General features: G+C 41.0%; 1 protein-coding gene across 2 annotated transcripts in view; it reads right to left on the reverse strand.

The window, feature by feature from the left end:
- Positions 1 to 13,449, reverse strand: part of LOC114655876 (myosin regulatory light chain 2B, cardiac muscle isoform) — a 35,699-nt gene extending 22,250 nt beyond the window's left edge. Inside the window, exons 1-4 of one of the 2 annotated variants that reach the window (XM_028807161.2) lie at positions 13,353 to 13,449; positions 8,116 to 8,205; positions 7,500 to 7,575; positions 2,384 to 2,488 (exon numbers count right to left, since the gene is read on the reverse strand). In XM_028807161.2, coding sequence (XP_028662994.1) covers positions 2,384 to 2,488; positions 7,500 to 7,575; positions 8,116 to 8,205; positions 13,353 to 13,355 — 274 coding nt within the window. In that variant the 5' untranslated portion in view covers positions 13,356 to 13,449. Of the gene's footprint in view, positions 1 to 2,383; positions 2,489 to 7,499; positions 7,576 to 8,115; positions 8,206 to 13,303; positions 13,328 to 13,352 lie in introns of those variants that run through there. The other variant, XM_051930800.1, reaches the window with a different exon arrangement.
- Between the last annotated feature and the right edge of the window lie 759 nt (positions 13,450 to 14,208).

Genomic DNA, 14,208 nt, shown 5'->3' on the forward strand with positions numbered 1-14,208 from the left:
GCTGGAAGAGCCAACCACGGCCCAGTTTTAGCCTTCTCACAGAGGCAATCAGATTTTCAGCCAAGATGTTCTGGTATTTATTGGAATTGATTATGCCACTGACTTTAACAAGAGCTCCTAAACCACTGGCAGCAAAACAGACCCAAAGGACCAAAGAGTCACCACCAGATTTTACCGTGGGTATGAGATACCTTGCTTTATATGCAGTTCCCTTTTTACGTCAAATATGGCGATGTTGTGTGTGGCCAAAAAACTCAATTTTTGTCACATCAGACCACAACACATGATTCCAGTTGTATCTCCAATGTTACTTGGTAAAGCTGAGACACTGGGATTTATGTCTTGGACTCAGGAGAGGCTTCATTCGTGCCACTCGTCCATAAAACTTCTGGTCATGGTGGTGTCGTCTCACAGTTGACTTTGAAATAGTGAATCCCCAAGATTCAACTAAACTTTGCAGTTGTAAAACTGTGATCTATGGACTCCTTTTTGCCTCTCTTGGCATCCTTCTCACAGTTTGTGGTGGCAATATGAGGGTGTGTCCCCTATCTGGCAAATTTTCAATAGTTCCATGGTTTTCAAACTCCTTTAATATGGCCCTGTTTGTGTTTACAGATAATTTCATTTTAATACCTATTTTTGTAGAAATTCCACAATCTATGCAGCTCAACTTCTTCTCTCATTTGAGTTGACAGCCCCTTGGTTTGACCTACTGTATGTTGATGGATGACAAAAGGATTTTACCTGTGTGTTACCTCATATTTATACCCAATGAACCAGGAAATGGTCATAGACAGCAGTTCCTAGAGACCAAAAGTTCCTAGACATTAAATGCAACATTAAGAAATATTTTTCTCCATAGATGCAAATTTATTTGGTCTTATTTACAGTATTCTTCAAGGGTGCCAATAATTTTGTCACATAATTTTTGACAAGATAAACACTTTTTCAGAAATCGTTTTTATTAAATAAATAGTCAACAATTTCTCCAAACATTTGAAAAATATTAGAATCATTGTATGTCGTATCTATTTTATGTTAATGTTTTTGTTCAATTTTTGAGGGGGTGCCAATATTTTGGGAGTTGAGAGTGAATAACAACCGTAATAATTCCCATGTATGGTTTAGAACAGAGGCTGAACTACAATGCAAAATACATACAGACATTAGCAGTGCAGACTTTATGAACTTCTTTAATGAGAAATTTGACAGCATGAGATTCCAGAGTCACCTCACAGACTTATTACTAGATTAGCAAATCCTGTCTCATCTTGCAGACACTACTTAAGTAATTTAAATTTGGTAACAGAACAGGACGTCATAACTTCAGTTTCAAAAGTGAAACCTACTACTTGTCCCTTAGTTCTTGTCCCAACTAAACTAGTAAAAAGCTCAATAGATGTTCTGGCATCACCCATTCTTAGCACTTTCAATAATTCATTATTGAATGGCGCAGTTCCTGTTACATTAAAAATGTCAGCTATCAGACTATTACTTAAAAAGCCAGAGCAAAACCCACGTATACTTAATCATAGACCCACGTTTTAAATTTACACTTTCTTTCTTAAATAGTACAGAAACACCACTAACCCGTGTTGTACATGACTTTCTGAAGGAAATTCTGGAGTAATTATATTGTGACATTGTTTGATACCATTGACCATTCTGTTTTACTGTACATGATGCTATACCTCATTGAGCTTACAAGTGCTGAGCTTGCCTGGTTTAGTTCTAATTTATGAAATAAATGTGCTGACAGTACTCCATTATTATACTCGGGTGTTAAATATGGTGTCCCACAGGACTTAGTACTGGGGCCTTTACTCTTTTCGCTTTACATGCTTTCATTGCGAACTATCATTAGAAAACATAACATTAATTTTCACTCATATGCAGATGACACCCAGTTACAGTATATCCTTCCTTTAGACCAAATGATGTTTCTCCAACGTTGTCCTTTATTAGTTTTGTTATTTACTTAAAGGAGTGGATAGATGAGAACTACGAAATACAGAGAATACGGAAATGTTATTACTTGGTGTGAGTGATGTTGACAGCTATCACAATATGCCGTTTGTCCTTCATGTCACAGCGTTTGCCTCCAAGCACATCAGTCAGGATGTCACACTTTTTCTCAGTGCTCATTGCCATTCTGCCCCAAATCTCCTTACTAATCCTGCCTCCTTTCCATTTGAGTTCTCTCTTCACATCATCCATCATTGCATATTGGGCTTCATCAATGCAACCCTTCACATATTTTTCTCACATCATAAAAGTCAGTATCGATATTACTTTATGCTGACTTTTTTGCATGAGTACAGAGGTTAATATATTCAGACTCAATGTGGAGGTATTAAATGAAGTGTGGAGTACCGCAACTCACCTTTGAGCTTTTCACCAAACATGGTAAGAAAGACGGTGAAATTGATGGCACCAGGGGCTTCCTTCAGCATTGCCTCCAGTTCCTCACTCTTTACATTGATGCGTCCTACCAACACAAAACATTTAAGTGCTTTACTTTTTATGCTGTTACCAGAGCTGTAAAAAGCACTCAGAAGTTATATTTGAAAAAAGTTAAAGTACTTAGTTAAATTTGCACTTTCATCAAAGTAAGAAATGCTTCAGTTAAAAAATATTTGAGTTAAAGTAAAGAAGTGTCTGCTTTCAAAAGCACTCAAGTACCAAAAGTAAAAGTGCATTTTAAACAATGAAAAGGAGCAAGGCTTTGATACAGCACACAGTACATTTATTTTACTTTTAAACAGCCCTCGCACAATATTTTTGCTACAGAAATGCACTCCATAATGAAGAATCGAGGCAATAACTGTAGTTGGTGTCAAGTTGATGACCTGAAGTGTATTGCTAGTGAGGGTTTAAACGTGTTCCTCCTCCATTGGAATACGTGGCCATACGTTAGCATTAGCATTAAATGAGGCACCCCTACTGCAGGGAGAAGAATAAAATAAAATACAAAAATAAGAATACTAAATTAAGAGAAGAGCTCACAATCTTATCACTTGAATAGATACACAATATAAAAACTGAGTGAAACTCAACACAGATTGGGTTTATTATACATCACTAGCCATTAATAAAGTATCTATCTATCTATCTATCTATCTATGTGCACCCAACTACGTTGCGCGTGTTAAAGTTGTCTGTGAAGGGCTCCCTGTTTAAACGTGGCTGCCAGTCGTGAACTGGGCTCTTCGTCGCACAGCATTATGATTTTTTATAAGGGAAACAAAATTACAAAACAAAACCCTTGGACATTGATTCGATAGCAACGGCCTACTCTGAATCACTGTCCGAATAGTAATTATGTGGTGGTGGAGGAGCATTTCTGCTTCTCTCCGTTCACAGTCCGTCTCATTTTCACAACGCTGTCGTTTCCTCTCACAATCTCTTCTCAACCTTTCTCCAATCTCGCAAGTTGCTTTGTGGCAATCCAAAGAGTAAGGCAATATACACGGAGCAATGGTTATAAAAGGGGGACACATAGGTATCCAGGCTCTTTAAAGCATAAATAGGGATCACTTCACTGACATGTGAGCAAGCCAGGGTACAACTGTGAGACGCGCAGCACTCGCCGGATACAACGTAACAATAATAATTTCAGGAACGTGCTGTTACGTTGTCATTCATTTTACCTACTGTCTTTATTTCATTCATATGTTACGTAGGCACGTACCTTTTATCTTCGGCAATCTCATTCTCTAACCAGGCCTCAGGAGCTAACCAGCGTAACACTGTCCACCACCCCTTTCGTTATTCCGGCACATTGTTGACATCCGTGAGTAACAACAACGTACTAAACTGGAAGGTGGTCTACGCATGAGTGGAATTCGCGGACAAACAAAGATCAAGATCCAAATGAAGATTATATATAAAGATTAGTTCATTTAAAGCACAACAATTTGTTTAGTTTGAATGTCTGTGTTTTGAGGTGTGACTGGAGTACTACAGTCTTCAGTAGTATAAGCCTGGAGGAGATTCTTAATGCAATGCCTATGTTTTAGCTGTCTCTCTACTGCCATCTAGTGCTTCTTCTTCTAATTCATTCTCGGCCAAACAAAGATCAAGATCCAAATGAAGATTATATATAAAGATTGAACTAAAGACAGATTTTAGAAGGGCTACTATTACATTAAATTATAATACAACAATTTAAGAATTGCTGTTTATCTTTAACAATGATTCTTTTTGCTAAATTTGGTACCCAATTTTATCTTTAAGTTAAACCTTTTAACTACTCGGTACAGTAATCCCTCCTCCATCGCGGGGGTTGCGTTCCAGAGCCACCCGCGAAATAGGAAAATCCGCGAAGTAGAAACCATATGTTTATATGGTTATTTTTAGAATGTCATGCTTGGGTCACAGATTTGCGCAGAAACACAGGAGGTTGTAGAGAGACAGGAACGTTATTCAAACACTGCAAACAAACATTTGTCTCTTTTTCAAAAGTTTAAACTGTGCTCCATGACAAGACAGAGATGACAGTTCTGTCTCACAATTAAAAGAATGCAAACATATCTTCCTTTTCAAAGGAGTGCAAAGCAAGCAGTCAAAAAAAAAATCAATACGGCTTTTTGGCTTTTAAGTATGCGAAGCACCGCCGGTACAAAGCTGTTGAAGGCGGCAGCTCACACCCCCTCTGTCAGGAGCAGGAAGAGAGAGAGAGAGAGCCACAGAAAATCAATACGTGCCCTTTGAGCTTTTAAGTATGCGAAGCTCCGTGCAGCCTGTCCTTCAGGAAGCAGCTGCAAACAGCCCCCCTGCTCACACCCCCCTACGTCAGCGCAAGAGAGAGAGAGAGAGAGAGAGAAAGTAAGCTGGATAGCTTTTCAGCTATCTGCCAATAGCGTCCCTTGTATGAAATCAACTGGGCAAACCAACTGAGGAAGCATGTACCAGAAATTAAAAGACCTATTGTCCGCAGAAACCCGCGAAGCAGCGAAAAATCCGCGATATATATTTAAATATGCTTACATATAAAATCCGCGATGGAGTGAAGCCGCGAAAGGCGAAGCGCGATATAGCGAGGGATCACTGTACTCCTTTTTGTGTCAAGTATACAGGGTTGTGGTATTATGGGTCCACAGCTCTCCCAGCAAAGGCCAGCAGTTTTATTTAAATAAATAATCACTGCGCTCGCAGCTTAGGAGGGGACGTGGTGGCTGTAGCGAGCCGCAGGGCGATCTGCGGTGTGGGTGTTTCTCACCTAAGTGCACAGGTGAGAGACTGCCCACATCCGTGATTGTTCCTGTGGCTAATGTGCTGCAGCTGCTATGTCCTCTCTGCATAAAGGGAAGCGCGAGGCGGTTAGGAGGAGGAAGAGAAAAAGTAAATAAAGAAAGAGAGAACGGGAGGGAGAGAGAAGACAGGAAGCAGGTGGAGAGAGCCGGTGTGAGGAAGGAGAACGAGCGAGTTGGAGAAAAAAGGCAGCTGGGAGGAGAGCCCATGAGTGGAGTGTTTGGCTGACACTCAGTGGGGTTGAGAAAGTAGTCACTCCAGCTGAGTGATTTAGGAGCTGGAGTGACCAGTGGAGGAGTCGACTGACCGTAGAAGGCAGCAGGAGTCGATGAGGCTTTGGACTGGTTTAGCCTCAGTGTGAGCGCCTTGGCCGCTGGGGAAAGGACCAAAGTCTCGGTCCGGTTGGGAGCCCGACGAAGCCAAGGATCGGAGGGCTACTGGACCTGATTGAAAGGCAGCTGTTCCTGCAGGTAGGCGACTCTCCTGTAGAACAGCCCAGATGGGCGTAGCAGGGGAGCCGTCATGGTAACAGAAGACACCGGGCTTTTTGGTTTTAACATATTGCTTCCTGTGACATTTTACCTCGTGGTTTTTAGAAGAGTTTGTCTATTGATTTTAACCTCCACGTTTCATTTTATGGAGTATTTATTTATTTAAGACTTTTGAATGCACTACTGCACTTGATTTGGACACTGTTATGACTGTTTTAATAAAAGCACTGTTTGCACATTTGTTACATCATCCCCTTGTTCATTGTTATTGCCTCACTGTCTAGCTCATTGGTGACATTACTGACGGTGTTGGGTTCAAGGGCTCACTAACAGCCGATGGGAGCACGGAGCTGAACCCGCATTGTCACATTGGTGGAACCCCAAACCTTTTTTTTCGGTCCTTGTTATTACTATTTTTTTTTTTTTTTTTTTTTTTTTAATGCACTCCCGTAGAAAATTTAAATTCTACAAAATAACATTTTCCCCACACATAAGCATTAAACCAAGATGCATTAATATTACACTACAACAATTCAATTTAATAAGACTTTAATATAATAAAACAGCAATTACAAATTTGAAAGTCAAGTGTTCTAATGACAAATATTCTGGACAAGAGTCAGTTCTGTTAAATGTAAATGCTTTCCCCTGAATCATGTAAAAGACTAATAAAAAGGAAAGCTCAGAGTGAAAAAAGTCAGTTTTTGCAATTCAGTCGAATACAGAGTAACAGATGTGCATTATTACTGAATAATTGACCAAGACAAAATATATCACTACTGTATTCTAAGTTCACACTTGCACACAAAACTAGAATGTTCACTTATTAAGCCACCTACAAATGCTTTCATTACTCTTTGTGGCTCTAGTAGTTTCTGATCGGTAGCACAGGGCTCTGTTAGCTTTCCCTGAGCTCAGATTCCATAAGGTAGCAACAAAAATAGTGTACTGTACTGAGAAAGACCCCTTTTATTAATTTGCTCTCACATAACAAGGAACAGCAAGACTCCTCTCAAGCCACAAGATCTCATTGGAACTCATTGGAAGTCGGTCTTTTCCAGTTCACCCAGGACCTTTACAGCCAAACTCACTCTAACGTTTCAATAGTTGGTCTCTTAAGAATCCACCATAATATCTTGTGTATACAATAAATTTATATTTTTTGCACACTAACTTGTGGTCTCAAAATATTACTTGTGCCCATAAAATCACAAGATTAAAAAGGTGCTGCTTTTTGGAAATTCAGTGGCTCCATATAAAACAGCTTAAGAGGGGAAAAAAGCACATACAGTACTTCAACATACTTCTTTCAGTATGAAAGCAAATTCTTGAAAGCAGCAATTTCCTTGAAGGGGCTTTCCTTCAAATAAGACTGTGGGGAAAGTTCACATTCAGTTTCCATTTCTCAACAGTGGGTGAGAAGTATGGGACTGTTCTACCAATTAAGTAGTGGAAGGCACACTCGTGTGCTTTTATTTTTGAATGATAGGCAGCATTATATGGTCTGTGTCTGAGCAAAGCTGAACTATAATCTTTTATGAGTTTATAATAGCTTGTTCTGTGCAACAAGTAATGAGTGCTTACTGAAAAATGTAAAGAGGTAAAAAGTATGCTATTTGCCTAAAAATATAGTGGGGTATGCGTTAAAGTAGCCCTAAATAATATGTACTCAAGTAAAGTACAAATAGCTGAGAAATGTTACTTAAGTAAAGTAATGGCTACAGTCACAAAACTGCGTATGGCCTGGTGACCTACCTACTGCTGCAAAAGTGTCTCGTAGGTCCCCTTTGTCAATAAAGCCATCTCTGTTCTGGTCCATAATGGTGAAGGCCTGGAAGAAAAGAGCATACCAAGTCTGTTTGCAATTGAAAAGCCCATCTTCTTGTGCTTTGTATGTCTGTAGGGTAACTAAAGCAAAAGGCCATTCTACAGAGTTCAAACTCATATCTGCAATTCATTTTCATATTAGGCTAAGTCTCTGCTGAGGGAGAAGTAGCCCTTTAGATTACAGAAGAACTCTTTCAGCCAACTGGCACCATTGCTAACTACGAGGATGCCTCTTATGTAGCCATAGGCTCTTTCTCTTTCTCTCTCAGCTTTACTACGCTTGCCCTATTTGTTAGACTTTTTAAAATAAAATAGCACAAGAGTTGCTTGTAACATGGCAGTGCTACTCATAAACTGACTAAGGGAATCTCTTACAGGTTTTTCTTTATACTGTAGTTTTCCTCTTGACTTACAGACATATTTCATGTTCAAACAACACCTGGTAGTTCTGCTTTCCTACAATAAGGCCAGCGTAGATGCTGCATTTTCAATAACGCTGACAATCTGCCTTTCCATTCTGACATTAGAGGCTGGACACACTTACCTCTTTAAACTCCAGGATCTGTGACTGGTCAAACATAGAGAACACATTGGAGCCGGCTGTTTCCGTCTTCTTCTTTGCTTTTTTAGGAGGCTAATGGGAAAGTGAAGATTAGAAATGATGGCACAGGCTTTCTGAAGAAGAAAGGGAGCAACACACACCGTAGGCTTATTTCATTTTTCTAAATAGAACTGCATAAAGAGCACTTTCCAAATGTTAAAGTTAACAATAACTTTAAGACGACCGCACAATTTAACAAAATACAGCTTTTGTTTAATCTTCTCCAGGCAGCAGAGACTTAAAAGGGACAACAATCATGAATAATGAGGAGTAAATCAAGGTGGGTAGGACAGCCTAGAAACACAAGAAACCCATGTAGTCTTTGCTGAGGCTGTGATGTGTTTTATGGAGAACAGCAGCAACTCTCATTGTTCTTGGATTAGTTGGAAAATGTATTCCACTCTTTTTCGTTATGGGGTATTGACCAAAGTAACAATCTCCCTGTGGATAATAATTTAAAAAACTGAACTGAAGGAATTTAGACGGCAAAATGCACAATTTTTTTTTAGAAAACAAAACACAGAGAGAGATACAAAAAATATATGATAGGCCTGAGAATCATCTCTTTAGGTAGGAGGTGGCAGCGCTAAACGTTGATAAAATGTGCCACCGCACATTCTTGCCCGAGCATTTCTTCAAGACGATGCCATAGGGGAACCATTTTTGGTTTGTGAGGGTTCCAGAAATAACTTTTATTTATTTATAGCTGTTAGCAGACTCCACACAGTAAATAACCAGGAACAGATGGTAACAGATTTGTGAAATACCAATGGGTCATAATTTGAACTCTTGCTGCATACAATAACACAGGCCAAGTTCAGGTTTTCTTAGTCTGTTAGTGGCCTGCTAGGTCACCTACCGTAGAGTAAAGATTTCAGGATTTCTTTCTGCTTATTTGGAAGTTTTTCAAGAACCAACTTCAAAAGCAAAGAAACTTTTCCCAGAATGAAATGGTGCTTTGTCAAGTCAAGCAATGGTTCTAGAAGAAACTATGCAATCCAGTAAGGAACCAAGATTTTTAAGAGTGCAGGTGGTTAATTGCCAATTTAAAGAAATACTCTTGCTTCCATGAGCCTACATACGTTTATTTGTAATGGACTCTGAGCCACATTGCACATACACGAGTAAAGAGTGAAAATCCAACAAAACACGACAGGAACATTAACAGTCAGTCAGTCAGTCAGTGTCCAATCCTGTTATATGCTAACACAGGGTCACGGGGGTCTGCTGGAGCCAATCCCAGGGCGCAAGGCAGGAACAAACCCCGGGCAGGGTGCCAGCCCACCGCAGAGCACACACACACCAAGCACACACTAGGGACAATTTAAGATCGCCAATGCACCTTAGCGTCATGTCTTTGGACTGTGGGAGAAAACCCACACAGACACGGGGAGGACATGCAAACTCCATGGAGGGAGGACCCGGGAAGCGAACCCAGGTCTCCTTACTGCGAGGCAGAAATGCTACCACTGCGCCACCCTCAGTTAACAGTCACCTTTTCACAATAGCTTTCCTACCTTAGAAAATGTCTCATTATTTTCTTTATCATTATTTGACACATGAGCCCCAAAGGGTTGTTGTGCATCTCAGTGGTCCTCAGTGTTGGACACGGTGAACAGAACAACCAAAACTCCAAACTGCAGCTTCAAAACCAAGTTGTTGAGCATGAGCAGTTGTGCAGTTTAGTTAACTGAGGAACAATTAAATCATATTGAGTGTAGTTTGAATGTTCACTCAGGTCATGGCAGGTTTCCTTGTTTTGAAAAGAGAATATGTGGCTTCTAAATCATTTAAGTCATTTGAGGCATTTATAAGGAGTCTGTTGGTGATGATTGATTCACCTTCACACATTGCTGCTTCATCATCAAGTGTTTGTTGGTTAAGCATTGAGTTGTTATGTTTCTGGTTTTGAACAGCCTTCTAGAGTAAAACCAACTTAGTGGTTAGGATGGTACAAGAGCTGTGACGAGCCAAGGCCATTCAGCCCAACCAGCTCATCCGTCCTAGTCACCTAGACTGTCCAAAATAACATTAAGTTGAGATGTAAAGGTCCCTAAAGTCCTATGCCTCCTCTACACTGCCTGGCAGTTTATTCCATGTGTCTGTGGTTCCTTACATTAGACAGACGTTCTAACATTTATGTGAAATCTGCCCTTAATAAGTCTGCAACTGAGCCCTTGTGTGCTTCTTGAAGAGTTTATTTTAAGGTAACAACTGGAATCTCCTGCTCTAATTCATTTCATAATTTTAATGGAGTTAGTTTTGTGGATCAGTGTACTGCTATGCTGCTTTAAAACTGTAAGCACTTGCTGTAGAGGTTCAGGATATGAGATTTGAAAGCACTGAAGTGGTATTTTAAAATGTGCAAAAATAACTCACAAGCTCCATTGTCATTTATCACCCAACCACACATGCATCCATCCATCCATCCATTTTCCAACCTGCTGAATCCAAACACAGGGTCACGGGGGTCTGCTGGAGCCAATCCCAGCCAACACAGGGCACAAGGCAGGAACCAATCCCAGGCAGGGTGCCAACCCACCGCAGGACACACACAAACCAAGCACACCCTAGGGCCAATTTAGGATCGCCAATCCACCTAACCTGCATGTCTTTGGACTGTGGGAGGAAACCAGAGCGCCCGGAGGAAACCCACGCAGACACGGGGAGAACATGCAAACTCCACGCAGGGAGGACCCGGGAAGCTAACCCAGGTCCCCAGGTCTCCCAACTGCGAGGCAGCAGCGCTACCCACTGCGCCACCGTGCCGCCCATCCATCCATTTTCCAACCCGCTGAATCCGAACACAGGGTCACGGGGGTCTGCTGGAGCCAATCCCAGCCAACACAGGGCACAAAGCAGGAACCAATCCTGGGCAGGGTGCCAACCCACCACAGACCACACATTCAGGGAACTTGTTTACTGAAGTTTCAGGCTCGTAACCATTCTGATTTTGGGTTTGTGCAACGTGGCATGCATGAACTGCACCGAGGTTTTGTTGTTCTGTTCACAGCTCTCAGCTACGGACCGAATTCCATTATAATTTCAGAGTTCTGTACAAAATATTTAAGACTACTGTAAATAACTGGACAGAACATCACAAATTTTGCTCAGATAATTTCTTTCAAATAAGGAAACAAACAATCGAAATGCAAATAAATGAGGAACAAAACACTTGGTGCTGATTATCTGTAGCATCTACACAAAAATGAGAAGAGTGTCTGAGCCACAAAATGAACCCAAGTTATTCGAGTTGTGCGGCTGCAGTGCTCACGACTGCAAACAGAGAGTCACAAGTCATGTAAAAGAAAATACCGTAGCACACTACACAAGTGGACATGGAGTCCAGCGCAACCTTTAAAAAGGAATCAAAGTCTACAATAGGTGAGACTCACTCGTCACATTCAGATTAAGAAACAAAGCATCCCAACACCTACATGATGGCAACTGAAGTGTGGCTACCAGTGAAGCCAAGCAACAAGTCACAAAAGTGCACCGCATTGAAAGAAGTAAGCTCAGATACAGGAAGAACAGCAAAGACTAGAAAGGGAAGGAAACGTATAAAGACTGAAACATGCATTATGATGGACAAGGACCGGGAAAGACAAATGGGTGAGCAGCAGTGAGAGGCATGAGGGCAGAGGACGGGCACAACAGATACAGGAAAAGGGATGGTGATAGATGGAAAGCTGGAAGAGCAAAAAGGGAAGCCACGGTAACACTTTAGTTTAGGTAGTGCAAAAACGCATCTGTTGTACTACTCAAGTACTCTTAGGTAACAAGACCTTAACAAACACTTCTTTGGGTCGTCATAACGCTTACAAGGCATCAGTAAAGTGTTTATTCATCTCTCCAACTAACAAGACTGGTGGTCTGAGCTGACTTAATCAGCATTTCACTTGATATTACACATTTGGTATAAGACCTTCATATTAATAAGTCATTTTACCATCATGCCAATACGCCACACTGCACAGCGATGAATGACCCGTCTACTGATGATTTATAAGTGTCATGAAGACCAGAAGAAGCCTTTGTTAAGTTCTTGTTACATAAGAACAAACACGCCTTCTTCTTCCTCTTCATTTTTTCCAACTGCTATGTTGGTTCAATATGCTTCATCAACCTTCTCCAAACAGCTCAGTCCTGCACCTCCTTGCCAGTCAAGCCCTTTTCCTTCAGATCTTCTTTTACTTCATCCATCCACCTCTACTGTGTCCTCCCTCACTTTCTCTTACCCTGTACCTTCATTCCCATCACTCTTTTGCCCACATATTCATTGTCTCTCCTCACCATATGTCCATACCACTTCAGTCTACCTTCCTGTACTTTCTTAGATTTCTCTCCCACTTTTGTTGTACCTCTGATTGTTTCATTTCTTATTCTGTCCTTTTGTTGTAACTCCACACATCCATCTTAACATTCTCATTTCTGCCACATACAACTTCTTCTCTTGTGCTCCCTTTACTGCCCAGGTCTCAGCTCCATACATCAATGCTGGTCATACCACTTTCTTAAAAACTTTACCTTTAACCTTCACCTTAATTCTTCAATCACACAATACTCCTGATACCTTCTTCCAATTGTTTCATCCACATTGCACTTTATGGGTTATTTCTGCATCTAGTTTTCCACCTCAGGATACCACTGATACTAGATATTTAAATCCACTATTTTCAATAGCTCTCCCTGCAGGATCATTGTTAAACCTCATATATTCTGTCTTCTTCCTATTTATCTTCAGTCCTCTATCTTCCAAGGCCCTTCTCCATATAAATGCATTTTTACAATACCTAAAGTGTTACCTGAGTCACAAATGGAAAAGATCCGCCAGCACAGGAAGAAAGAGACATCAAGTCAGACATTTGGATGAAAAGAAAAATACAGACAAATTGACACGGAATAGAAGAAACAGAAAGTATCTTCAATTGAAAGGAAAAAGTCAAAGATCCTGGTAAGGAATAACAAAGGGATGAGCACAAACAGGGAACCACCAACAGATGAAATAAAGGAGGCTAAGAGATGGGGACACTGAAACAGCAGGCACAGACAACCAGACAGGGAAAGCAGACAGAAACTAAGACAAGACAGATGGACACGCAGATGGAATGAGTGAGACATCAAGACAGACCGTGAAAGAGACTGATGTACAACAGGGACACAGGCTAACAGCTCAGTACCATGGTCCTCGAGTCCTGCGTCTCGCTCCACACAGCTCCCTGTCAAACAGACAATGGCGATTGTCTCTCCCATATATATATTAATAGCACTGGTGTTAAAAATACACATCCACTAAGTTTAGATGATACTGTAAGTCAGTGGAAAAGTGTGGTAACTGCATATAATCCAGTATAAGCTCCCCAGGCAGCAGGTGGCTCTTTACAAAACAAGATGTGTAGGCCTGAGCCATGGGGCTGCCAGCAAACACTCCTCGACTACACCTGATGTGCAAAGCCATCTGAATTAATTGCTGCCACAGATTGGTACTTTGAATGGAATCTGGCTGGGGTCTCTTAGACACAATCTAGTGGGACGGGGGTCTCACCTCTGTTTTGACAGGTAGCTTGTTTGGCACTCAAAGGTCTGATTAATATATCTTTAACAGGTCATTGTTGAAATATGATTTTGGTCTACGACCGCAAATAGGTATATGACTCCAGTCAGATTGTATGGATAAAAAAAACTGCAATCATTTCTATACTGGTATTAAACAAAAATGAAGTACCTGAAATGGCATTTGCTGGAGCTGGGAATCTTGGAGCCTGACAGCAGCATGAAATCCTAACAAGGACTCCCACTGCATCAAGAATGGAAAGCAACTCTGGTATGTCACTCAGTAAAAGTAAACCGAGTTGGTGGGCTTCATCCAAAATAAAACCTACTTGTTGAGGGGTGCACGGATCGGAGGGTGACTGCTGTGTGGCACACAGGAAGGTATTTGACATGCTGTGCACTGCGGAATTATGAAGTGGTAAGTGTGCATTTAAAGTCGTTCTGCAGTCTTCAGATTTGTACGCTTTAATTTGGGCGTGATGT

The sequence above is a fragment of the Erpetoichthys calabaricus genome, chromosome 8 (genome assembly GCF_900747795.2).
Source record: "Erpetoichthys calabaricus chromosome 8, fErpCal1.3, whole genome shotgun sequence".
Taxonomy (NCBI): domain Eukaryota; kingdom Metazoa; phylum Chordata; class Cladistia; order Polypteriformes; family Polypteridae; genus Erpetoichthys; species Erpetoichthys calabaricus.